Source organism: Dipodomys spectabilis, unplaced genomic scaffold, assembly GCF_019054845.1.
Source record: "Dipodomys spectabilis isolate Male_0828 unplaced genomic scaffold, ASM1905484v1 ptg000258l, whole genome shotgun sequence".
NCBI classification, from domain to species: Eukaryota; Metazoa; Chordata; class Mammalia; order Rodentia; family Heteromyidae; genus Dipodomys; species Dipodomys spectabilis.
The window spans coordinates 188,714-215,722 of NW_024870935.1; the positions used below are offsets into that span (position 1 = coordinate 188,714).

Here is a 27,009-nt window from a genome sequence, read left to right on the forward strand (position 1 = left end):
GATCATGGGTTAAAGGCCAGCCCAGGCTGCCTAGTGAGACCCTGGTGATCACCACCAAATTTTTAAACAAACAAACAAAAAAAATCAAGTTACCCAGCTTTAGTCAAGGGAAAAGGTTTGGGGGAAAAAAATCAGAGGTGCAAGGATAGCGTGAAAAGTTAGGAGACACTGGGTGACGCCTTCTGTCTTTTTGCCGCTTTACCCAGAGATAGCCTCTCAACCAGTTCACCTGGAAGATTTGAGGTGCATGATGAAAATGAGATGGAGTAAAACAGGTCAAAGATTTGTCTTTGGTGCTACAGGCATTAGATGTGTAGACAACCAGATGTTGCTTTCGTTCTGGTGGGAAGTGCCATGTTTGTTCCTTGTCAGTCAAGAAATTCAAATTTTGCTTTTTAGCTACATCTTAACAGCATTGTGCTGGGTATAAAAGTGGATCAAAACTGCCCTGGCAGTGAAAATACGGCATATGGTAAGCATAAGATAGATGAGCTCTATTAACCATCTTTAAGGAACAGATGAAGATTTAGCGGAGGAAGAAAATGGAAGCTCAGAAATGGACTTCCCTCACACTTGCCAAGCAGTTTTCAGTAACGAGGCTTCACAATTGAGGTAAAGTATACAGATCATGGAGGGAAAAGTATACTGATTTGTGGCAATTTCCCAACATCAACTCATTTAGTGCTTTGTAGATATTTTCCCAAATCTGTTGGCCCTCAGCATGTTCTAAAAATGGCTCTGTAAATGTGTGCTTGCCAAAAGACAAAGTAGGCCTTTTGTTCTATGTTTGTAAATGAAGGTTTTCAAGACAGGTGCTGACCCAAATCTGGAAGAACTCCTCCCTTTGGGGAAGTGCTCCAGTCACATGTAGAGCGTTTCAGAATAACATTAGAACACGTGCGCATCTAAGTGGATGCAACACGAGCTCACAAAAGCTAACAGAATGCAGTGCAATTCTGGAAGCGTTAGGCCAAAGTCAACTTCTGCATGTGATACAAAAAATACTCTCACATGAGCAACACTCATTGTGCTTATTTCTGTCCTCCACAAGGAACACATCCAACAAGAAGAATTTTGTCTGTGTTTATTTAATTATAATAGAAATACAACAGTGTGTACCAATGGAAACGGTATTCAAGAATGATGGTAACAATGTTCAGTAACAGAAATGACTAACTGGAGTGGGAGGAGTTTCCCAGGTGTCATTAAAACACATTTGCAACATATAATTGGTTATTAGTGGAAATTAAATGGAGTAACTGAGTCCCAGTTCACTTACAAAAGTTATCAAAATACTTTCAAATGTTACATTAAAACTGACAGAATTCACAAATAGTAGATAAACACTAAAACAAAGTATTTCAGAAAAATAAAAAGTATCCTGAGATCAAATGGAAATCACACTTTTCAGAGCAGGGACATACTCTCTTCCTCCTCACAGGCTGCCGGGCAGGCTTTCCTATCATGCATATTCCACGATAAAGGAATGATAACGCACGCTGGTGCAAAATACAGCCGTGAAAAAAAAGGCTTTGGACAAATTCCTCTGATGGAACAGCAGGCCTCCCGTTTCACTAATGAAAACGTTAGAGAGCTGTGACTTGCATTTGGTTTTGACTCCTCGGATAACGGCTGGACACGGAGCAAGGCATTCTGGGCTGTTACACCAACTGACCCAGTCTATGGTTTAAGAAATGTTTATTTTCCGCGCTATTGGTTTTCAAGTTATAAATTCCGGAGCACTTTTTCTTCTTCCTCCTCGTCGCTGTCAGTCACGTTGACTTGCTGGATGCTGGAGGGGGTGGAGGTGGGGGCTGTGAAGACGTTCTCCAGGGCCCCCATGTCCAGCGGGGGCATGGGGCTCAAGTAGCCGTCCCCGCAGTGGCTGTGACTGTTATAGTATGGGGGCCCGTCCATGTTCTCGCAGCCCCGAGAATCTTCGCTGTGGGCGCGTTCGTCTGGGTAGTCTCTAAAAGGATAGTCTCTATTTAAAGCTGAAAACATAGCCTCGTGTTTTTGGTACCTGTCTTCATAGTAACCGAGGCATTCTGGCATTGAACTTGGAAAATTTCCATAGCCAAAGGGAGGCCGACTATAAGGGCACGTGCTGTGACAGAAAGACATAAACAAGGGATTAGAACAGATCCTGCCACACGGTGCCCTGTGTGGGGCTGAGTAGGTGGCCGCATTCTCTTTGGGGCCTAGAGAATCCCCCAGGTCTTTCCTGTAACAAGCTCCGGCTCCCACCCCCTGCCTTGTCCCCATCCAAGGCTTATAGCCAAGAAGGCTGAAGTAATCACAGCATCCACCATCCCTCATCTCTCCACCTCTGCCTCTTACCCGGCATAGACCTTAAGAGAGAAAACGGCTTAACCTGCCCTTCCTCTTAGGATACCTCACACCAGACCTACGCAAAGAAATGAACAGTAAACTCCACGACGACAATTGCTCTCACTGCTATTACAAGGAAGCCTACTGGGACAGGGGGTGAAATCAAGGGCTCTAGGATTTCAAAGGATATTAGATGACAATAATAAAATTAATAATAGAGAGTACTCTTACTATCAGAAGATCTAGAACTGATATTGTACTACAGTCGAAAAGATCTTTTTTCTGCCATCAATTTTTAGAGGGCAGATGTTTAGGAAAGGTTTTCTTGCATTTTACCAACTGGGGTATGTTTTGTTGGTCGTAGGGCTTGAACTTTTGGCCTGAATGCAGTCCCTCAGCTCTTCAGCTCAAGGCCAGCACTCTACCACTTGAGCCACAGCATCACTTCCAGTTTTCTGGTGATTTATTGGAGATAAGAGTCTCATGGACTTTCCTGTCTGGACTGGCTTTGAACTATGATCATCAGCTCTCAGCCTCCTGAGTAGCTAGGATTGCAGGCATGAGCTGTGTGGGTTTTGTTTTTTTTTTGACGCAATGATGTATTTAACCTAGAAGGTATGCATGTTATTTCATGCATTTTCTACATTTTTCTTTATGTTTATAATTGCTTTGTAAAATTAGATCCAAGCTTAGTTGAAGGAAGGGAGAGGTAGAGAGAAGGAGATAGAGAGGATTGGAATAAAGACCTCACTTTTTATTATACCATGTCTGAAGGTGTTTTTTTTTTAATTGTGAAAATACCATACAGAGGGGTTACAATTACATGAGCAAGGTAATGAGTACATTTCTTATCAAGCATTGTTGCCTCCTCCTTTGTTTCCCCTTCCTATCCCTTCTTATCTCCCTGCCCCCCCCCCCCCCCGTCCCCTCTCCCCGAAGGTGTTTCTAATACTAAACAAAATACTAGGCATGTGCACTCATCCTAGAAAAGGGAGAATGAGAAACTCATGTTTTGTTTAAAGGCTAGTGATTTCTTTTTGTAAGTATTCTCTTCTTCAAAAGTACAGAACATCAACTGTGACAAGAGGTGTGAAGTGTACGCAGGAATTGGGCTCACGGATGCCATCTAGTGATGGATAACACAAAGTATAGCAAAACATGCTATACTTTGAGGAGTGCTTGAGAGAAAAATCAGCAAGGGGTCAACTGTAAAAAGCATGGAGAATTGGAAATCAGCCTAGAGAGAGCCAACAGTCACAGCTCAAGTCACCCGAGCTTGTCCCTACAGGGTACCAAGAGAAGGTACCCTTTGGGTCTCATCACTCAGAAGTAGCTGCCAGCACCATGAGCCCAACCCATGCACAATCCCCTCCCCACCCCCCAGAGCCTTGGTGTTCCACAAGCTCACCATTGCTGCGGCTCCCAACCCCAGCACCACTGCCATTCATCCCCAGGACCCTGGGAAGGTCCGACCCCTGTGGGTCCACATTTGTGGCTGAGTGTGCCACAGGACCAGGAGGTTCCTCTTCTCTTCTTCCTCAGAGAGCCAGGAAGCTCTCCATCACATATTCTGTCTTAGGGATTCTGGTTGCCCGTGTTTGCCCCAGGGAACTTCACAATACAAACCTGTAAGATGTGTCGGCTGCCCAGGCGCTGCTGAGCTCAGCTCAGTGCCCAGAGGACACAAGGGCATACTTTTCACAGTCCGCATTCTTTGTAGGTAAGTCCCACTTACTGCAGGGACAGATGCGATCTATGCGAAGACACTCATAGGCACTGCTAATGTCAATCAAAGTCAATGAAATCAGTGACTACACTATGGACCTTACCTATAACCAAAGCCAAAGAATCTACTAGGCTGATCTGCATCTTATTCTAAAGGAAAAGAAAGTCCTATAAAAGCTGTAAAAATGAGAAGAGGGCAGTGTCATACTAAATGTACAGATGGCACTTGTGGGAACAGGGGACATGAACGGAAGTAGGATTAGGCCTGAGGGAAACACAGCCCCACCAATGGCTCTCAAGATGCTTGACAATCATACGCTGAGCACTCTCAAGATGAAAGCAAATGCAGACTGTGCAAAGGACTATGAAAAACAATTTAGGATGTGAATGAGATATGCAGCAAAGAGCTAGAAATCACAAAGGAAACAATAAAAAATTATTGAAGCTAAAAACTACCATCAGTGAAAAACAAGAGAGGGTTTCCACAGCCAACTAGAATGAGAAGACATAATTTCCGAACTTGAGAATAGGTATTTTAAATAAACCCTTTCACACAGAGGGGGAAGAAAGAAGGGAAGGGGAAAAAAGACAGGTGGGGAGTGAGAGAGTGAGTGTCAAAGCTAGATTTCACTCAGGTCTCTTATATTCATTTATGTAACTCATTCACTTATTAAAAGCTAATTGAGCTGTGGACCAGTGGCTTACGCCTTTAATTGTAGCTTCTTGGGAGGATAAGACATGAAGACTGAGGACAGGAAAGTGTGAGACTCTTATCTCCACTTAACCACCAAAAAGTTGGAGGTGGAGGTATGACTCAAGGGGAAGAGCACCAGCCTTGAGTGAAAAACTAAGAGACAGCACTCAGGTCCTAAGTTCAAGCCCCAATACACACACAAAATAAGGGAGCAAGCAAATAAAACAGATTGAACACTGACAGTACACTAAATGTGAATACTAGGCTGCAGACTCCCTCCTCCTGTCTCCATCCCTCCCCTCCCGTGCCAAACCAGGGGCTTAAATGCAAGCCTGGATGCAGTCTCATAGCTCTTTCTGTCAAGGCTAGCATTTTACATTGAAACCACCACAGTTCCACTTCTGGTTTCTTTGGTAGTTAACTGGAAAGTCTCATGGATTTTCCCGAGTATCTAGGATCACAGGCCTCTTAAGCGGGAGGAGTTTCCAAACTGATGGCCAAAATAAAATACAGTGTTGTGAACTCATCTGTGGATGACCTTCATCTGTGATCTTCCAATGGATGCCTACCTTTGGAGGAACTGGGATTTACAGGCATGAGCCACCCACCATTTCATGTCTGCTACGTATACTGAGAAAAGAAAGGTCAACAGCACGCATGTCCTTACTGTAAATCTACTGACCGGTCCCTGCGGCTTCATGCTACCCACGGCATTTCTTCCTTACTCCAAACAACTCTTTTCAGTGTGAATACATAACATCTCACGTCATCCTCTTCCCAAACAATTATTCTATAGTATTGATTTTAAAATCAATCAAAGCCAGTGAAGAAATATTACAGCAATACTGTTGTTTTTTTTTTTATAATTACATGATTACTTTTTTTTGTTGGTCATAGGGCTTGAAGTCAGAGCCTGGCTGCCACTGAGCTTTTTTTCGCTCAAAGCTAGTGCTCTACCACTTTGTACCAGGCTCTACCTCTGGTTTTCTGATGGTTTATTAGAAATAAGTCTCATGGACTTTCCTGCTTGGGCTGGCTTTGAACCTAAATCTTCATATCTCAGCCTCCTGTATAGCTAGGATTACAGGTGTGAGCCACCAGCGCTGGGCTTACATGATTACTTTTATAGGTACTCTTTGTTTTGTTGTTGGGATCCCAATTACTTTAGGGGTTCATTTAATTTCAGCCTTGAATAATGTATTTCCACAATCAGCAGAATCAAGAGAATCTACAGAATTGTAAAAAAAAAATCACTGCAAGCTATTTTTCAGATAAAAGATAAATATCCAGGATATATATATAAAAAACTTCAAAAATTAACACCAGAAGAACAAATGATCCAATTAATAAATGGCCAAATGAACAGATAATTCTCAAAAGCACACGTGGCAAATCAGTGTATAAAGAATTGTTGTATATCCTTAGTCATAAAGGAAAAGCACATCAAAACTACACTAGAAGCCAGGTACAGGTGACTCATGCCTGTAATCCTCACTGAGGCTGAGATCTGAGGTTCGTAGTTCAAAACCAGCCCAAGCAGGTGAGACTCTTATCTCCAATAAACCACTCAGAAAACCACAAGTGGCACTGTGGCTCAAGTGGTAGAGCACTAGCCTTGAGCTGAAGAGCTGAGGGACAGGGCCCAGGCCCAGAGTTCAAGCCCCATGACCAACCAAAACCACAAACAAAAAACCTACACTATATTCCCCAAACAGAATTGTAAACATCAAGAACACAAACAACATGAATGATGGTAAGAATGCAGTGGGGGGGGGGGGGGGGGGAGGGAAGGAACCCTTATATACTCTTGGTGGGAATGTAAATTAGTACAGCTATGATGGAAGTCAGTACGGACGTACCTCAAGAAAATAAAAGTATAATAACCATAGGGTCTAGTGATACTATTCCTAGACATATATCTGAAGGGATTTAAATGAGCATAAAAATATAAACGTGCCAGATGTTGGTGGCTCATGCCTATGATTCTAGCTTCTCAAGAGACTAAGATTAGGAAGATCACAGTTCCCAGCCAGCCCAGGCAGTAAAATCCATGAGAACCCATCTCTAATAAACCAGGAAATGCCAGATTGAACATATGGTTGAGGTGGCAGAGGACCAGCTGTGAGCAAGCAAGCCAAGCAAGAGCTCCAAGTTCAAGCCCTAGTTCCTACACAAAACCTAAAAACAACAAACTCATACACTAATACTTATGGTAGCACTATTTTTAACAGCCAAGTATGGAATCATGTCTATGTGCCCATTCACATCATTGAATGGATGAAGAATGATGTATAACTCTGTCAAAAGGAAACTAGAGACCATCATGTGACATGAAATACACCAAAATGACAAAGTGTTCCATCATCTCTCATATGTGGAATTTAGACCTCAAAAATGAATGACAGATGTGTGAAATGGAGACTCTCTGCAGGACTAGCGGGAGGGTAGGAGTGAGGTGATGGTGTGAATCTGATAAAATGCTTTATACACATGTAAGAAAACAAAACAGTGAATCCCATTATTTACAAATGAGTTAAGGTGGGAAAAAGGGTGGATGAGAAAATACAAGGGGCAAATCTGCTCAATGGACATTGTTTGCACGTATGAAAATACCATCACTAGCATTTGCTAACACAGTTAAAAATGCTTTCCGGGCAGGGAAGGTGGCTCAGTGGTAGAGCGCTTGCCTTGCATGCCTGAGGCCCTGGGTTCAACTCCTCAGCACCACATAAGCAAAAAAGAAAAAAGTGGGAAGTGGCGCTGTGGCTCAAGTGGTAGTGCGCTAGCCTTGAGCTGAAGAGCTGAGGGACAGTGCCCAAGCCCAGAGTTCAGGCCCCACGACCGGACCCCCCAAAAAAATGCTTTTCATTTCAACCCCAGCACCATTCTCTAAGTATGTATGCATACATCTTGTAACCTACTTTTGGTAACAGTACATTTTCTGTTTTTTATTTTCTGAAGAATATTTTTCTTTTGCCAAGTTTTGTGAAGATAGCCTCAGTGAATATAAAATGCTTTGGTCAGTCATCGCTCCTTTGACTACAGATTCTGACTCCATGTCTCTGTGCAGGCCAGCAGCTGGGGTTTCGCATTGCCTTGTGCATAAGGATTCATTTTTCCCTGGCTCCTTCCAAGATTCCTTTGATTTCTGCTCTCAGAACTTCACTGTGATGTGTTTAGCAGTGGATCTCTCTGCATTTGTCCTAGAGTTCATTAGCTTCCTGAGTATGTTATATTCTCAACAAGATTGGGAGTTTTCAGCTATTTTTTTTTCAAATGTTTTGTTCCCCTTTCTTTTTTCTTTCTGGTACTTCTGTTCCATATTTGTTGGTGTGTTTATTTGTGGTTCTGTTTATGAAGTGGTTCTGAAGCTCTGTTTATTTTTCATTTTTTTTCTCTCTGTACCTTAGGTTGTATATAAGCATTTGTGATACTGACATTTTTCTCTAAGAATCTCTACTCTTTGCACATTTAATACATTTGCACTTTAGTTATCATTCAACTCCAGAATTTCTATTTGTTTTTTATAATTTATATGACATGATTAATATTCTCTGAAGAATCACCATCATCATCACTTTTTTGTGTCTTTAAATGACTTCCTTTAGGTGTTTGAAAGTATTTATAACAGCTGTCAAGTTTGTCACATTCAAAACAGGGCCCAAATCACAAGCAGTTTCTGTTGCCTGCTTCTTTAGAAAGAGGCTCTCACCATACAGCTCAGGCTAGTCTGGTACTTGCTACATAACCCAGGCTGGCCTCAAATAGTAATCTTCCTGACTCTGGCTCCCAACTTCTGGGATTATAGGTGCTCACTACTGCATCAGCCTTTTGGTGTGTTTTGCCTTTGAATGGATCACATTTTCCTGTATCGTAATCTTTCACTGTGTATTTTTGGACACTCTGGATAACAATCCCTCATCTCTCTAGGCTTGCTTCATGAATTTTCTGTCTTTCTTGGAGCACTGTCCTGCATTGCCCAATATTCAGGATCTTGTTAAACACTGTTAGTGGGTTGTTTTGTTTTTAGATTTCTTATGAAGTTGAGTGGTGAATCCAGTCATTAGCACTATACTTTGGCTGGAAATCTTTTTTTAATGATTTAAAATATGTATGATTTTGTTTTTCAAGGAAGAGAGGAATATGCATTTGTTTACAAGGAACATGATATTCCGACATCTGAAGAAGAAAGGGAAGAGTGGAAAGAGGGAAAGTCCTCACTCTCATTAGACCTCTCTTCTTGTCATGATCTCATAAAGAACATTCAGGAAGCGATTTTTCATCACATATGAACTTATGAACTGATCTGGAGTAACCAGTTTCATATTTACACACTGCTTCTCAAAAGCATTATTTGAATTTGAGTCTTCTTCATTCTTTTTACCCCATTAACTTTTTCTAATGCAAATGGCTGATTTTTAGTTTCTTTCCAATTTTCAATTGTGTCAAATCCAGTATGTTTTTGGTTTTGGTTTTTTGGCAGTCCTGGAGCTTGAACTCAGGGCCTGGGCACTGACTGTCTTGAGCTCCTTTTGCTCAAGGCTAGTGCTCTACCACTTGAGCCACAGTGCCATTTCTGACTTTTTCTGTTTATATGGTACTGAGGAATTAAACCCAGGGCCTCATGCATGCAAGGCAAGCACTCTACTACTAAGCCACCTTCCCAGCCCCTTACTCTACATTTTCTACACAGGGAAAAATGGTCTACTCACCAAAAAAAAAAAAATGTATAAAATACGATACACAAAATCAATAAACATACATAAAAGAATTATACCTATATCTCAAATGTCTATTAAGTGTATTTTATCTTTCATCCATAGTAGATTTTACTGAAATACACTATTACCTTGGGAAAATCATCATTAGACACATATAGGTAAAATACAGGAACAATTGTAAAGTATTACAAGTTTACATTTATAAAACAAGCTGGGCACCAGTGGCTCACACCTGTAATCCTAGCTACTCAGGAGGCTAAAATGAGGATTGAGGTTTGAAGTCAGCCCCCGCAGGAAAGTCCACAAGACCCTTATCTCCAACAAACTACTCAATAAATAAACAAACAAAAAAGCCAGAACTGGCTCTGAGGCTCAAGTAGTAGAGTGCTCACCTTGAGCAAAAGAAGCTGAAGGATAGCACCCAGGCTCAAATTTCATGCCCCAGGTCTGGCAAAAATAAATAAATAAATAACTGATCTTCCATTCTGAAAAACTCCAGTAGTTTAATATTTATATATTTACTACTGCCTGATATTATTAAATAAAATAAACTTTAATAAGAATAATACAATTTATGTATAATATTTTTCAATAACGACAATTAGAAAGAAGAGGATCAAGGAGAAAAAGATAGTTTTTGTATTCTAAGAATTTACTTTCAAAAGTTTCCTTATAAAATGTTTTTAAGCTGGGCGCTGGTGGCTCATGCCTGTAATCCTAGCAACTCAGGAGGCTGAGATCTGAGGATCACGGTTCAAAGCCAGACTGGGCAGGAAAGTCCGTGGTTTATCTCCAATAAAGCACTAGAAAACCAGAAGTGGAACTGTGGCTCAAGCGGTAGAGTGCTCGCCTTGAGCTGAAGAGTACAGGGACAGCACCCAGGCCCAGAGTTCAAGCCCCAAGACTGACAAAAAAAATGTTTTTAATATATCTGATACTAAAATTCTGTAAGATGAGTAAGGACAGATTTCCTATTATTTAATCTACTTAATACACCTAGTTTACTTGCCTATATGAGTTTTGCACTCAAAAGTATACATTTTCCACATGATTCTCTGCTAGTAACCAAACACAGTCAAATAAAGAGTAGTCATTACACTAAGAAGTATTACTGAGGATCTATAGATGCACACACAAAACTCCCTCCCCAAGAATTCTACATCAGACAAAAACTATTCGCCTTATTAGCCTTTAGCACTGCCATTTTATCTAACGTTGACAAAGCTGTTCAACATCTAATAAATATATGTGTAAAAGTAGGGAAGTATTGTGCTGAAGCCACTGGACAGCTACGAGAAATACATGTAAAATGCCTAATTCTCAAGACAGAAAATAAAATACAACAAAAAAACAATAATTAGCATAAGGTTGCAGCACATAGTATTTCTAGGCCTTTCACAGCCATTTTCTCTTTTTTATTCAGTAAAATTCTCCACAGCTTCCTGTATCATATAAAATTACACAACAAATAAAATTGCTGCAGTTTACAGACCGCAGGGGTCTAAGGAAAGCCAACTGTTACCAAATCTATTTTACTACATCTGCATGCAATACTCTTCCAGAGCTACAAAATATTTTATAGAATTCTCCCAAAGTCCTAGAAAATCTTGGATCTTGGCAGATAGCAGTAAGAAAAAGATGATCAACCTCTGGGTTTAGAAGTCTCTTAATTCCTGAAAGCTGCTAAACATAAAAATGGTGTACATAAAATACAAAACAAACTAAGATTGCAAAATCTCTGCTCTCCCATTCTAATACTCCACTTCACTTTCTTCCAGTCCCAAGTTTAATTCTTGAAAGAACAATCTCATTATGAATTGAACCAACAAACTTTATCAAGAGTTGTTTCCTTATAGGAGTGGGTATACCAGGTAGGGAGCAGCTTTACCTTCTGAAGAGCAATGTATGATTGCCGCTAAACATTTAATACTCTAATCTCAATGGATCCCGACTTTCCTGTGTAGTTAACAGCAATTGAAAGGGGCAGGCTATTACTACTCTATCAGATTACTTCCAAAGGGAGTAAGTTCTATTACTCCAAAGTGGTATTAGAATACGCTTTCCCAAGACATTTCCCTATGAAAATCAATTCTTGTATTGGTAATGTACATAAAGATTTTTTTATTGTTGTTGGTCATGGGGCTTAAACTCTGGGCCTGAATACTGTCCTTCAGCTCTTCAGCTCAAGGCTAGTGCTCTATCACTTGAGCACCACTTCCGGTTTTCTGGTGGTTTACTGGAGATAAGAGTCTCACTTACTTTCCTGCCTCAGGCTAGCTTTGAATCTCAATCCTCAGATCTCAGCCTCCTGAATAGCTAGGATTACAAGTGTGAGCCACTGGCACTTGGCTATATAGTGATTTTCTTTCCTTTTTCTTTTTTTTTTTGGGAGGGGGGGCAGTCTACTAGCACTGCCCCTGAGCTTCTTTTGCTCAAGGCTAGCGCTCTATTATATGAGCCACAGCGCCACTTCTGGCTTTTTCTGTTTATGTGGTACTGAGGAATTGAACCCAGGGCTTCAAGCATGTTAGGCAAGCACTCTACCACTAAGTCACATTCCTGGCCCGATTTTCTAGCTTTGCACAAACAGTTCTAAAAAGAAGTACAATTTTGAACTGCTCACTTTACCTTGTTATAGACGGAGGTTTGTGGCCCACAAACCAGAACTGCCATCAGACAGGAGCTTATTAAAAATGCAGAATGTCAACTGTACCCTGGCATAGAATACTACCATACCCCCAGCCTAATGAATGGGGGTCTGCACTTTACTGAGATGTCTCATAACTTAAGTACACAATGAAGTATAAGAAGCACCCCAGTTTTACATGATAAGGAGATTTGACTCCACAATCCTCCACCCCCCCTCCCCCGTACCAATCCATGTTAACTGCCTGGCTTCCCAGCCAAACGTCTAACTTATGTTCCATATAGAACTGAGAAAATCTTTTTAGTGAGAGAGAGTGAGTGGGGAGGGGAGTAAAAACTCATTAGCTCTATGTTCATTTACCTTGATGGGAAGTAGTGAGGTCCAGGTAGGAAGTAAGGGTGGTGGAAGGAGAACCGTGGTGGTGTTCCGAACAGCGTGGCTGGATGGCCGAGGGGAGCGGGCTGGTAGACATGGGTATGTGGGATGGAAGGTGCCTGGGGAATTGGAGCGCTTCTAGGACAAGTGGCAACGCTGGAATACTCCTTGGGAGGCTGGATGGTCGAGGTTGCAAATCTGGCATGGGCGGTACTAGCACTTGTCGGAATCCTGCTGGTGGTGTCCAGAGACACAGGAGTGGGCCTCTTGATGGAGTGATTGGCTCCAGAAGGCAGCCGATGAGTGTCAGTTTGGGAAGGCCCAGCAAAGCGCTGGGGTGGGAGTGCTGGGCGGAGGGGCAGACTCGGAGCCTGGACAGCCACCTGGGCAGTACTGGAGACGTTGGGCTGGAAAAGTGTGATGGGGCTTGGGCGCTGGACTGCAGGTGTGGGCAGCTGGATGGCAGGTGGGGTTTCACCTTTAGAAATAAAAAGAACATAGGTCAGCCACTTCATGCTTTTCACTTTCCAGTCAAAGTAAATGCACTGTTCAACGAGAGCGCCTCATGAACCACCTACCTAAGGTTTCCATATCAGTCGTATTTCCTTTGTGTTATTTCGTTTTGTGTATATGTGTATGTGTGTGTGTGCCTGCACACACCCACCAATACTTGAGCTTGAACTCAGAGCCTTAAGTCCTTGTGTGGATTTTTCTCTCAAGGCTGGTGCTCTAACAGCTGAACCACACCTTCACTTCTGGCTTTTTGTTAGTTGGCTGGAGATGAAGAGTCTCTTGGATTTATTGCCCTGGTTGGCATTGAACTTTGATCCTCAGATCTTGGTCTCCTGGGTAGCTAGGATTACAGGCATGAGCATGAGCTACTGGTGCTAGCCTTGTTCTTTTTTTTTGTCAGTCATGGGGCTTGAAGTCTGGGCCTGGGCGCTGTCCCTCAGCTCTTCAGCTCAAGGCTAGCACTCTACCACTTGAGCTACAGCGCCACTTCTGGTTTTGAGTGTTTATTGGAGATAAGAGTTTCACGGAGTGGTTGGGAAGGTGGCGCAGTGGTAGAGCGCTTGCCTTGCATGCCTGAGGCCCTGGGTTCGATTCCTCAGCACCACATAAGCAAAAAGAAAAAAAAGCCGGAGGTGGCGCTGTGGCTCAAGTGGTAGAGCGCTAGCCTTGAGCTGAAGAGCTGAGGGACAGCGTCTAGGCCCAGAGTTCAGGTCCCACGACCGGATCCAAAAAAAAAAAAAAAAAAAGAGTTTCACGGACTTTCCTGCCTGGGCTGGCTTTGAACTACTCTCAGCCTCCTGAGTAGGTAGGATTACAGGCGTGAGCCACGGGCGCCCGGCTTTTTTTTTTTTTTTCTCTCTCCCAATGAGACTCTAAGTACCTTGAAAAGAGGAAAAGAGACTTTTTCTGGGTTGTTCACAACTGTACCAGGGCTGTGCAAAACCACGGATCAAGTTTCAGTTACTAAAGGAAGGGCACACCATTTATCCAATTCTCCAATGAATAGTCCTCCATCAGGAGAAGTGGAACTGAGGCAGGGGATGATAATCAAGCATGTACTTAATTCATTAAACCCTAATATGTGCCAAGATCGGAAATTATATACAAAGAGAGTTCAGGGTGCTGAATGTCAAAATTCAGGTTAAAATTGAAAATAGTCAACTCTGATGAAGTGTGGTGATGGTAAAGACTTGAAAAAAAGGCCAGAGCCCTAATTAGTCAAACTGTAGATAAGATATGGAAAGCAGTGAGTCTGTGAAACAGTTCACCCTCTAGCACACAGCTAGATTATAATTCCCAACCTTCCTTGCGGTTAGAGGGGCCATGAGACTAAAGGCCTACAAATACAAGCAGAAGTAATGGCTGCCATGTCTCCCATGGGCCTATGGGTACCATGATCTCCGGATGCTGCTCATGAAAGATGACAGTGCTACGAGTCAGAGGTAGCCTGGGCCCATGAATTATCTTTGGGAACAGAGCTACATTTACCTATCAGAAATTCTCGTTTGGGATTCTATTTTAGAGCTTATTACAGCAGCTAGAAGTGCCTAGTGATTACATGAAGAAAGGAATAGAACTGAAGTTCAAAAAGACAAAAGAAACCAGACTATAGAGCTTTACGTAATTCCTGCATATCTCAACCCCCCCCTCCCAGAGGAAGAAATCACAGCATGTGCTGCAGCAGGGACAGCCCCATCAGACTTCTGTTGAGTCACTGAGATGAACAGTAGAGTGGGAAATGGCAGAAACTGAACACAGACCAGGATGTTTCGTATGACGGTGATAAGGAAAGGAGAAGAGCACGTGAAAGGTGAGAAGGAACAGAGACTGATGAGAAATGGGAGGAGTATTTCGTCCACTGCTAAGAAAAGGGGACCCACCAGACGCAGTTTTGTACTGGGCCACATGATTTTCACTCCCCTGAGTCAAGAAAACATACATAAAGAACTGTGTCACTGAAACAAATGCACTTTTTGAAGCCAGATTTGATTTTATATGGATATAATGTTTTGCTGGAACAGATCATAAAACTTAAGGAAATAAACTAACCTATTTTCTGAACTATAATAGTACCAATATTATAGAAATTTGTTTTCTTTTGTTCTGTTTATGAAGTAGTGGCTAAACTAAAATGGCTATAGTCCCAAATTTAAATAGTAGCAAACATTTTAAAATTTAAAATTTAGAGGAAATGTATGAATTCTGAAGAGTAAAAGGGGCTGGTTTTCACTGAGTTAAGATGAAATAAGGAAGACCAATTTGGGATTAAGAAATAAAATGTAGAGAATAACCAGAACATTAAAAATGTGCTAAATGATTCTGAAAACCCAGGCTAAAATAATTCTATAGCTTCAATAAAAGTTGGCAAGCTTTTAATTGAATTTGAATTCTCCTATCAATCAGACTGTTGGCATCACTGGCAATGAGATATGTGTTAACACAAGCTAAAGAGAATCGTGGATGATTATGCTAGAAGCATTTTCAGAACCTAAGGACACTTTGGAAGTGGCAGTAAGTGTGAAACACAGAGTAAATAATGGATTGGACATAAAAGCAATACCACACAAGAAAGTTATTACAGATTCTGTCAAGCAAACAGTAAAACCAGTTATATGTGTGTCCTTTTTTTTTTTTTTACACCTTCCTCATGGAGTCTTCGGTATCAAAAGACCATAAAAACATCTTTACATTTTATCCCCAGCACAGACTGGCCTATAATAGGTAATGAATACGTATATGTGTTACACAGTAGAGGGGACAGGCACAAAGACACCGGACACAGACCACCTCACCGAAGCAGCTGAACACCTAATACATTCCAGTTTTCAAAGACAGTGTAGGTCAATAATGAGATCCAGCATGCTGGTACAGCAATCTGCTACAGGGCAAATGACTGCTAAGTAGAACAGTCTCAGTAAAATATACAAGAAACAAAAATAAATTTGATTGAAAGTAAATTAATAAAGAAAGAGTGCTAAAAAAAAAAAATTCAGGAGCCAGGTGCTGGTGGCTCACTCCTGTAAGCTGAGATGTAAGGATTGCAGTTCAAAGCCAGCCTGTGCAGCAAAGTCTGTGAGACTCTTATTTCCAATAAAGCACTCAGAAAACTGGAAGAGGTGTTGTGGCGCAAGTTGTACAGCACTATCCTCGAGCTGAAGAGCTGAGGGACAGTGCCCAGGCCCAGAGCTCAAGCCCCACGACTGACAAAAACAAAAAACAGGAATTTGATGTGTGAAATATTATGCAGTATAATCACGTCATCTCTGAATGTAAATTTCGTCCTAATGAGAAAAAGTGCCTTGAGGCACTTCCACTTTTGGAAAAGAAATACTAGCTAGGGGAAAAAAAAGGCTGATTAGGCTTGAACTCTGGGCCTGAATGCTGTCCCTCAGCTCTCAGCTCAAGGCAAACACTCTACCACTTGAGCCACAGCGCCAATTCCGGTTTTCTGAGGGATTTATTGGAGGTAATAGTCTCACGGACTTTCCTGCCCAGGCTGGCTATGAACTGTGCTCCTCAAGATCTCAGCCTCCTGAATAGCTAGGATAACAGACATGAGCCACGGGTGCCTGGCTCCAAAATTTTTTTTTAGTTATTTTATATGATGACAAAAACAAAGAAAAAAATAAGGTCTCCAAATCAGAAAGGTGTTGTCTATCAAAACCTTTCCCAAATGCACAAATGAGCCCACATGTTGTAAATTAGTGCAAACAAAAAGTTGGCAGCCAAACATGAGACTACAAAATCCACACTAATTGACTTTTTTAAATACTTTATCAGAAAGAAGACAGCTGGAAGTGTTTAGTTGAACACTTACGAAGGCAACTGAAAAGACAAAACTCCTTCCTTCTAAAGGACTTGAGACGATTCCTACACCTCAATTCGTTTTCGTAGTTTGTTAGATCAACCACGATATAATGGAAAGCTCTCAGGGTGTTGTTTTTAGCCAAATGGAAAACAAAGAATTAAAACTTAGATCTTAGGTAGCATTCACCTAAAAACTGTAGAGAAACTCAAAGGTAAAACTGAGAAATACTGGATAAAGCTAATCCAAATGGCTGCTATGGGGGAGTTTTTGTGAGTGAGTGTCACTTCTAGCTTCTGGAAGTGACCCTGAGCATTGTTGAGTTTTATTTTTCACACTTGCAAAGCTGGTCAAATCTAGGCAGTATTGTACTAATGCACAAAGCTTGCTAAAAATAGAATAAATTATTTTTTTTTGCAATACTTTAGGAATGTTTTATGGGGTTTTTTTTTGTTTTTTGTTTTTGCCACCGATTGTGGGGCCTGAACTCTGGGCCTGGGTGCTATCTCTCAGCTCTTCAGCTCAAGGCTAGCGCTCTACCACTTGAGCCACAGCACCACTTCTGGCTTTTGTTTTCTGCTTATGTGGTGCTGAGGAATCAAACAAGGCAAGTGCTCTACCATTGAGCCACTTCCCAGGCCTATGTGTGTTCTTTTAAAAGGCCAACAAAAAAGTCAATGTCTTTGGTTACTGTTGTGAAGTTTTGAAACTTCTTGTAAGTATGCCTACCCTACTTAAAATATAATGTAATTGTGCAAGAACGAATGTTAGAAGACAAACTTCCAGTTACCTATCTTTGTTTAGAAAGCCATAGGATTAAGAGCACTACTAATGAAGGATGTTGATGAAGGTTAATGCAGACAGCCCGACTGCGAGCAGAGGCCAAGGCAACACATTGGCTTGTTGTAACTTTTGCTTGAACCTACGTAAGGGATAACATTAAAAAAAATGCCTTTTTCAGGGTCCTGAGAATTAACTAAACGTCCCCCAGTTTTGTGTCTGTACCTGTTTATCTGAGCTTTTCTCCCTTGCAGTTCCTTTGCTATCACTTCATTTGCAGGGGTACAGATATCTTGTGTGGCATGTAAACTTACTATCTTAAAGGAAACAGCTCCAAACTCAGAAAACCACCTTGCTCCTCCTCCTACTCTGCTCCAGGGATAAAGTGGTAACTTCTCTGCAACTCCTCCCCAGACAAAAACTGAGCTAACGGTCAACAAAGCTATACTTCAACTTGCAACTGTTTTAACTCTGCAGATCTTTCTCATCCCAGCCCCCAATTCTCTTTACTGAACACGAAGACGGCTGAAGATGTACTGAAGTGCTGTCTTCCCACAGCTGCCATGCAATGAATCTCCTTTCTCTGCCTTCACCATCTCCATTTGGCATATGAGAATGAGTGGCCAGACCTAACTTCAGACTCCTGGATGTTGGGTCTGGGTTTTAAATCCTGATGTCATGTAGACATCTTGAAAGTGCCTTTGTTGCTAAAGTTGATGCATTTAAAGGAAACACTAAAAATGCATAATATAGGATATTAAAATTCAATAAGTCAATTTCTAAGGTATCTAAACCTCTCTACTCATAAGGGAAGCTTTATTAACTGGAAGAAGGGAATAGAAGAAATGAGAGAGAGAAATTTTAGGCAAATTTGTCTTAAGTAGTTGTAAGGTAAGTGGTAGGAATAGTATTGAACGCTATTGCTCTCCTTAAGAGATGGTTAAACTAGGTTCTACAAATTAGCGAGGGACATGACCCTACAGTAAGATATGATGTTCTCAATGTCAGATTCCTATAATCAACAGAAAGGCTGTAAAGAACTAATACAAATAGATAATACAATAAATGGAACAAGCACTGGTTAAAAATGAGTTTCTTCCTGAGGGGTTGTGAGGGAAGGTGGAGAACGATGAAAGGGGCAGCATTAGTCAAGCTGCGTTGTACTTACATGCTGATTTGTGGACTGGTAATCCCTTTATGGACCGCTTAAAGATAGCATGATGTAATTTAAAATGTTGTAAAAAAATGAGTCACTTCCATTGCTTTTCTGGAACATTGAAGGAAGAGCCTTGGACAGATCAATATCATCACCAAGCTCCAGAGCAGGATGCACCATACCCAATTAGCAAGGCATTCATTCTTTCATACTGAGCATCACAAGACACTCCCATTTCCTATTGAATTACCTCAGCCATTTCCTACAGCATCTGACTAATCTAGGGACTCATCCTGACCCGCTTAAAAGGGCTCAGTTTTCACACGTGGATAAGTAAACTTGATATCTGCTGAAATTTTTTTCCTCCTCCTATTTAATGTTTTCACTTTCTTCTGGACTTTTCCCTCTTAATTTTGTTGTTCTAAATTCTGAGTCGAACAGAAACCAAATTTCAAGTCAATAGGGAAGATTTTTTTAAATATATATACAGGTACTTAAAAATAGTAATCTATAATAAAACTAACTCACCAACTGGATGAGGGATGGTGTTCTGTAAGCTGGGAATTACCACAGAATAGGTAGGTGACCGATAAGGATAAATTGTTGTAGGATTTGTTGAGATAATATTCTGTGTGGTACCAGAAAATACGTTAGAAACGCTTAGAGGGAAGCGTTTTCGCTTCCCTGGACGAGGCTGATAAACCCAACCTATAGGAAAAGATAGACTTTTTAATAAAAACATAGACTACTTAGCCTTTTCATACTAGATATGTCTTACTAAAACTGCAAAACACTTCAAGGATTTTAATAAGTTATTGTCTATATTTTCGGCTTTAGGATCCCATTTCTGTGAATGGCTCCTCCAGTCTACATTTTAGCCTATCTGTCTGTATGTCTATCTGTATGTCATCTATCTATCTAGTTTCTAATTCGTTGTCAACTTCATAAACTTTAATTCAAAAGAAGGCTAAATGCCTTATACATTCAGGGGCCTACAGTGAATCTGTAGTAGGGTCTACATCAAACGCATTGCTACCAAACCCTTTCCTGTACTTATAAAAACTATGCCCAGAAATACATTATTCATCTCCTCCTGTTTCCTCACTTTCTTTAAGATACAATTGTCTATTTCTTGCAGTGAAATAATCACTAATAATCAGTCACTATTTTTATATCTAGTACAGGAAGTTATTGGCTTTTACAATCTCTAAAACAACTCAATTTCCTCCCAAAGTCCAAATGGTAGAGTTAGGGTTATATTACTGTAGAATCTGAAGAATCAGTGCTTCCCTCTATTGTTTACCTCTGATCCTCCCTCCTAAAACCTGCTTGTGTTCCAGAAAAATACAAGGTTGTTACTTCACCCCTAGTTATGTTAGTCATACCGCCTTTTTCCCAAGCTTAAGCTCAGTGTCTTTACCTGGGAAGATATCAGACTCATTTCAAACTCTGTAGGTTAATCAGAAGGCAAGACTATGTTCTGGTAACCACACAGTATTAAAATGCATGGTAATCCATTTTACCACAATGGTAATCTCTGTGCTCTATCTTAAAACGTGTTTTTTAATGTTTTCTGATTGCTATGATTTTCTTATGTCCAGTATATTTTCAAATATACCTTTTACCTTAGAATTGTGAAGATTTACCTTCATTTTTTTTTTCTTTTGGTCGGTTGTGGGGCTTGAACTCTGGGCCTGGGCGCTGTCCCTTAGCTCTTCAGCTCAAGGCGAGCACTCTACCACTTGAGCTACAGCGCCAATTCCGGTTTTCTGGAGATAAGAGTCTCAAGGACTTTCTTGCCCAGGCTGGCTTTGAACCATGATCCTCAGATCTCAGCCTCCTGAGTAGCTAGGATTACAGGTGTGAGCCGCCGGTGCCCAGCTCCTCCATTCCATTTCTATCGTCCATTAATTTTAAGATCAATCCATCGATCTTAAAAGTAGCTTTTAGTGAGTTTCCTTATGCTATTTTATACCAATACCGTGTATTTTGATATTATTTGCCCTCCATCTCAAAACTTGAGAACAGATTGCCTCTGATTTAGATTAGTTGGGATGAGACCACATATTCTTCAAATTGGTTCTTTTTTAAGGAAACGTCCCCCATTACTCACTATATCATATCATTACTACAAGGTTAGCCATTATTCTTTCTTATACATATCCAATTAGGAACAAAAATTATATCCTTTTGTCTTCCACTCTCAACCCAACAATCTTTACCAAAATACACTGAAAGGAAATTAGGAAGGGGCTTTGTTCATTTTGCCGGATTACCAGGAAATTCCTCTCTGTGCTTTTCTTTAATTTTTTGCGCTTCGTCATAATAAGGTTTCTTTTGTTCTTCACTAAGTTTGTTCCACTCTAACCCAAGCTGGACACTGATTTCTGCATTGTTGGCGGCTGGGTTAGCTTTGGCTAGTGCTGGCCGGTGGATTCTTGCCCAAACCATGAATGCATTCATGGGTCGCTTCACATGACCATTTCTGTCCTTACTGAAGGGAGTATCTGGTATTCCTATATGACAAAAATTAAGAGACTCATTAATGTCTCACACACACACACACACACACACACACACACACACACACACTATTTCTAAAGACAAGTGTACCTCTCTCTATATTTATGTATTAAGTACCTAAAAGCACTAAAAGTACTTCAATATAGTATTGCCAATTTCCCAGGATTCCTTATAACTCCTGAACTGCAGCTTAGAATGACTCCTAAAGGGAATATTGTTGAAGATTGAGGAATAATGTGAATTCCTCTGGAAGTGTTGAACATTTAGTTTATTTTCTATACTAAACACAGTTCATCATGGAGCCATTTATGACTATAAACTAAGCTCTAAATAGGTGTTAGGCAAATGCTTGAAGAAACTCCTTTACATGCTGCTATATTAATTTTATTTTGCTAAGAAGGTGAAAGTCCCACCAAAGCTAGTCACCAACACCAGTTCCATGTCCTGAGGGGAAAATAAATGACTTTTTGAGAGCTATGGAGCTAGTTGAAATGATCAGGAAGGAAACTGGCTAAATTCACACCTCTATGCAGTTCATAAAAAATACAGTCTATGTCAGGTGCTAGTGGCTTATCCCCATAATCCTAGCTATTCAAGAGGCTGATATCCAAAGCCATATTGGGGAAAAAAGTTTAAGGAAAAAAAAAAATTGAATTGGAGGTATGGCTCAAGTGATAGAGCACTAGCTGAGTAAGGAAAAGTCAAGCAAGTATAAGGCCTTGATTTCAAATTCTGGTACCAGAAAAAATATTGCTTCTTTTTATTTTATCATTATCTGATACATAAAAATTTAAAACATGAAGCTGTTATACCAAATATAAAGAAATCTTTTCTATTATTTCTTTTTACAAAGTCTAAAAACTGCTGAAAATTAAAAGCTAGGCAGAAGGGTGAGCAAAAAGTACTAAACAAAGAAGGGGGTAAGAGAGGATGAATACGGTCAAAGCAGTTTGTTTGCATGGATTAAATTAAAATAGTAAAACTTAAAATTGCTTTAAGAATTGGGGAGTAGTAAGGGAGGATGGAGTAAGATTTATTTATACATGTGTGGAAATCTCACAATGACACAATCCCTCTCCCCTTGTACAACAATATATGCTATTAAAAAAATCCATAAAGAAAATAAATACAAGCCAGGAGCTAGCAGCTCATGCTCATAATCCTAGCTACTCAGGAGGCTGAGATGTGAGGATTGAGGGCTATCCATCCTGGGCACATAAAGCCAACCCAGACAGGTAAGTCCCTGAGACTTTTATCTCCAACTAACCGTCCAACAGTCAGAAGTAGAGCTGTGGCTCAAGTGGTAGAGCAACAGCCTTGAGCAAAAAAAGCTCAGGGACAGTACCCAGACCTTGAGTTCAGTCCTAAGGACTGGCCAGGAAAGGCATTTTAAAAAGACACATGAACATATGAATTGAAGATTAATGTAATCTTCCAAGGCTTTTGTTAGCATAATGAACTAATTTTTAAAGAGTCTGTTGTGCATTTGGAAATGCTGGAAACAAATCATTTGTAGTAGTTATCATTTTGTTAGCTAAAGTCATTTAAGCAAAAACAATTCTAGCTTATTCTATAGCATTTTCATTTTTAATATTAGTGTTAGATTTTGGAAAAAATTTATACTGAATCATGTGTTCTTTTCTCCTAGCAAACTGTTTCCTAGTCATTTGAAAAGATATCCTCTACAATCAGCATAAACTTTCCTGTTAAATCCTAACTTTTTAAAATGAAACACAAGTTTCTTATATTTCTTGACATATATCAAGCTACTATAATTGGGTATTTTAAGTGCTATTCACAACTTGTAAACTGAAGGTTTTGTACCAACTATAGCAAGAATATTTCTATTTTCATGTAAAAAAATTCATGTAAAAATTTATAAAACTATTAGCTTTCATAAATTGACATGAACTGAAACCCCTCTGTATGTGGGGAAAAAAAATTGTGCTGTTCCTGGGGCTTGAACTCAGACCTTAGGCACCATCCCTGCGCTTTTGTGTTCAAGGCTAGCACTCCACCACTTGATCCACAGTTCTATTTTCAGATTGTTTTGGTGCTTCATTGGAAATAAGAGTCTCATGGACTTTCCTGTCCTGTTGGCTTTACACTGTGATCCTCAAATCTCAGCCTCCTGAGTAGCTAGGATTTACAGGTTCGATCCACTGGCTCCCCACCAAAGAAAATATAAACATTTTATTTTAATTAAAAAGATTTTTTCTTAAGCTACCAAATCTCAGCTAGGCACTGGTGGCTCCTGCCTGTAATCCTAGCTACAGAGGAGGCCGAGATCTGAGGATCACTGTTCAAAGCCAGGCCAGAGAGGAAAGTACGTGACACTCTTCAACTAAGACAAGAGAACCGGGGAAGGGGTAAGCAAATGCAGTCATTATAGTCAATGTATGGTATGTAAAAACTGAACTGGGTAACCTGAGGGTAGGATGGGGAAAAATGACGGAAGAAACCTCATGGATCTTCGAAGATGCACTGTACTCATAACCTGACCACCCTACGGCGCTGTAACCATTGTGCAAACTACTGCCTGATGAAAACTACAAATGCAAAATGCTACTAAATCCCACTGCTTAGTGGTCCTGGTGGGGATCCTGGGAGGCGTCTGGCTGGCAGGGGTACCAAGTCCGCTGGACCAAGTGATTGGATCACCAGAAGTGGTTGGCTGGATCGAATCACCCCAGCTCCGCGGGGCCTACTTCCGGCTCTCGACTGCGATGTGGACAAAGTGAAGCACCGTGTGTGTGTGTGTGTGTGTGTGTGCGTGTGTGTGTGTGTGTGTGTAAAGCGTGGAAAGCGTGAGCGCCCCTGCCCGGCGCCCGGTACCTGCGTCCGAGGGAAGCACGGTGAGCGGGACGTCTTTGGTTTCAATTTTCACCGAAGGCTCCAGCAGGGACTGCATTTTAATCGGCACCGGTGTGAGGGGGACTTTGGTCAGACGGATCAGCTCTGAAGGCGGAGGTCCCTGAAACTGGATGCGGGCCCCGGGGGGGACGGTGTGGAGAGTCAGCGGGAGCCTGAGGTCTTGCTGGTGCGGCCCGAAGGCGCTGGGGGGCTGTGCCAGGATGACCTCCTTGCCGCCGTGGATCAGGCCATTGGCCAAGGCCTCCGGGCCCAGCCTGAAGTCCTCGTGGAGCCGGTCGGGCTCCTCGGTTTTGATGAGGCCCTCTCCGATGGCCACCAGGGCTCGGCCTTCCCCGCCTTTCGCATCCCTCAGGACCTCCTCCACCTCCAGCTTGGCCTTCTTCTCCTCTCCGCGGCGGCCGTCGAGCGCCAGCCCGGCGTTGTCCATTCTGGCGGCCCTGACCGCTCTAGCTCCCGTCTCGATGACCCTCCGGGGTCCCAGCGACACCGCCAGGTCCATGCCGCCGGGCCCCGGCTCGGGCTTCTCGGCCTTGACCTGCAGCGCCCGGGGCGGCCCGGGGCGGGACTCCGGCCTGCAGGGGGCGCCGTCGGGGAGGGGCGGCGGCGGCGGCGGCGGCGGGGGAGGCGGCGGCGGCGGGGGAGGGGGGGGAGGAGGTGGCGGCGGCAACAGCAGCAGCTCGGGCCCGAACTGCAGCAACCGCGCCTGCGCAGACGGGGCCACCAGGCCGTCGTCCGGGACCGGAGACAAGAGCGGCCCCGACGGCAGCAGCAGCACCTGTTCCGGCTTCATCTGCAGCAGCCGCCGGGTCACGGGCTGGACGCCCGACGTCGGGCCTTCCCCGCCCGACGAGGCCACCGTCGTCATGGCGGCCGTGCACGGGGCAGGTGGCGACGACGACGGAGGCTCGGCGGCCGCCGCCGTGTGAAAACAGGTGCCCTCGACCGGCGGCGGGGGCGGACCGGCGCGCCGCGGGGCGGCCCGCGACGGTTGGCGTGGCCGAGGCGGCGGCTCGGACCGGACCCTCTCCATGGAGGGGGAGGGGGGCGCCCCGGCCCGGTCCCGGCCGGATTATGAGCTCAGCCGTTCGTTGGCGGCCTTTTCTCCCCCTCCCCCTTTCGGTTAAGACCCTTCCAAGCCCTTTATTACCCAGAACCCTACGCGGTTCAAAAGACGCCGCCTTCCGTCTCCACCCTTGCCCAATCAGGAGCGGCCGGAGACCCCCGGCCTGCCAATCACAGGCGCGTTCATCGGCTGCTCCCGCCTCCCGGCTCCCGCGCCTCGAGTTACCACCCTCGAATTGGTCGCCACAACCCGGGCCCCGCAGCACGTGCGGCCCATTTTCCTCCCTCCGACTCTCGCTCTCTTCCGGAGTTCTCTTCCACTCGTCGTCCTTGGTTACCTCTCTCCCGCCCCGGAGCGCTGACAATGGCGTTGCCTAGGAAACGGGGCGGTGGGCCATCCAGGATGAACCCAAGGGGCGTCCCAGGCCGGCCGGACGACGTCAGCCCCCGCGGCCTTCGGGTCCCTGCACCCGAAGCCTGTGCCTCTCTGAACGGATCGGCCGTATTCCAATAAAACTTGATTTACAAATCGAGAGCTGTCAGGTGTGAGTTATGAGTCATCACTCGCGGACTCGTACGTGCCTGATAAATGCATTGACTGGTATTCCGACGCCAAGTGAATCTGCATTCCTGGAAATGAAAACGACCCCGGGCATCATGCCTTCATGGACTCCCTGGACCAGGGTGCTGTTTTAAGCTCCTGATTCATGGAAGCTGTTGGGCAGTAGTTTTCTTGCCATAGCTTTGTCTAAAAACTAGAAAGTTTTCTAGAAGACACTTTCTAGCTTTTGAAAAAGTTCAGGTTGATACTAATTCCTTTCTTAAAAAGGGGGTGGGGGGGGGGCAGGCTTGGCCTAAAAAGTCATCTAGGCTGGACTTCTGCTTAAAAATAAATACATGCGATCGATTTCATATTTTAGTATTTCTTCTTGAGTCACTTCGGTCATTTCTGTCCATGAGCTTACTTTTCATAATTGTAATTATTTTACTTTCTATAGCGTTCGGAATGTGTCCATTTGTATTCTTAATTTTGTTCATGTCTATCATCTTTTTTCCCTTGGTTATTTTGCTAGTTGTTTTTGCTGTTTTCTTTCCTCTCTCTCTCTCTTTTTTTTTTTTTTTGCCAGTCCTGTGGCTTGAACTCAAGATGTAGGTACTGGCGTGTTCAAGGCCAGTACTCAACCTCTTGTGCCACAGATCCACTTCTGACATTTTTGATACTTAGTTGGTGATAAGCATCTTAAAGCCTTTCCTGCCCAGGCTGGCTTTGAACTGTCATCATCAGATCTCAAGCTCCTGAGTAGCTAGGATTATAGGCATGAGCCATCTGCTTCCCCTTTTTCTTTTTGGTAGCATTTCATGTTGCACAGGGTGGACTTGTGATCCTCCGGAGTCAGCCTTCTGAGTGCTGGGATTACATGCATGTACCACTATACCTAGCTCATTGTTTTATTTTTCTTTTTTTAAATTATCTTTAGCAGTTATACAAAGGAGTGTCAATTAAACATGTCATTTTGAGAACAACAGTCATCAGTATTTCTGACAGGACCTTTTAATCACAATAAAAAAATTGCTATTGAAAATCTCAGTTTCCCTCCATATTACTGTCTACTTTGCATTCATTTTGTTGTATGTTGTGGCTTTATTTCATTCAGATATTTTCTCATATTCCTGGTGATTTCCTTTCTGACCTACCAGTTGTTTAGAAACATTGTATAATTTTTTTAATCAAATTCTAGTTTCATTCCATGGTAGTCAAAGAACATGCTTTGTAAGATACCAGTCTTCAGTCTTTATAAATGT

General features: G+C 42.5%; 1 protein-coding gene across 1 annotated transcript; it reads right to left on the reverse strand.

Annotated features, from left to right (window-relative positions):
- Positions 1-961: 961 nt before the first annotated feature.
- Sox30 (SRY-box transcription factor 30) lies at positions 962-25,174 on the reverse strand. Its single transcript, XM_042699595.1, has 5 exons — positions 24,106-25,174; positions 21,024-21,263; positions 19,276-19,455; positions 12,479-12,971; positions 962-2,107 (listed from the first exon to the last, which is right to left on the reverse strand). The coding sequence occupies exons 1-5, from the start codon at positions 25,172-25,174 to the stop codon at positions 1,726-1,728; spliced, it is 2,364 nt and encodes a 787-aa protein (XP_042555529.1). The 3' UTR covers positions 962-1,725.
- Between the last annotated feature and the right edge of the window lie 1,835 nt (positions 25,175-27,009).

Excerpts from the sequence above, each read along its gene's own strand:
- Sox30 (XM_042699595.1), bottom strand. The coding sequence starts at position 25,174 with ATGGAGAGGGTCCGGTCCGAGCCGCCGCCTCGGCCACGCCAACCGTCG. Across the intron at positions 21,264-24,105 it reads CGTGCTTCCCTCGGACGCAG|GAATACCAGATACTCCCTTC; the intron begins GTACCGGGCGCC and ends TTTGTCATATAG. Across the intron at positions 2,108-12,478 it reads CCTCACTACTTCCCATCAAG|CACGTGCCCTTATAGTCGGC; the intron begins GTAAATGAACAT and ends TTTCTGTCACAG.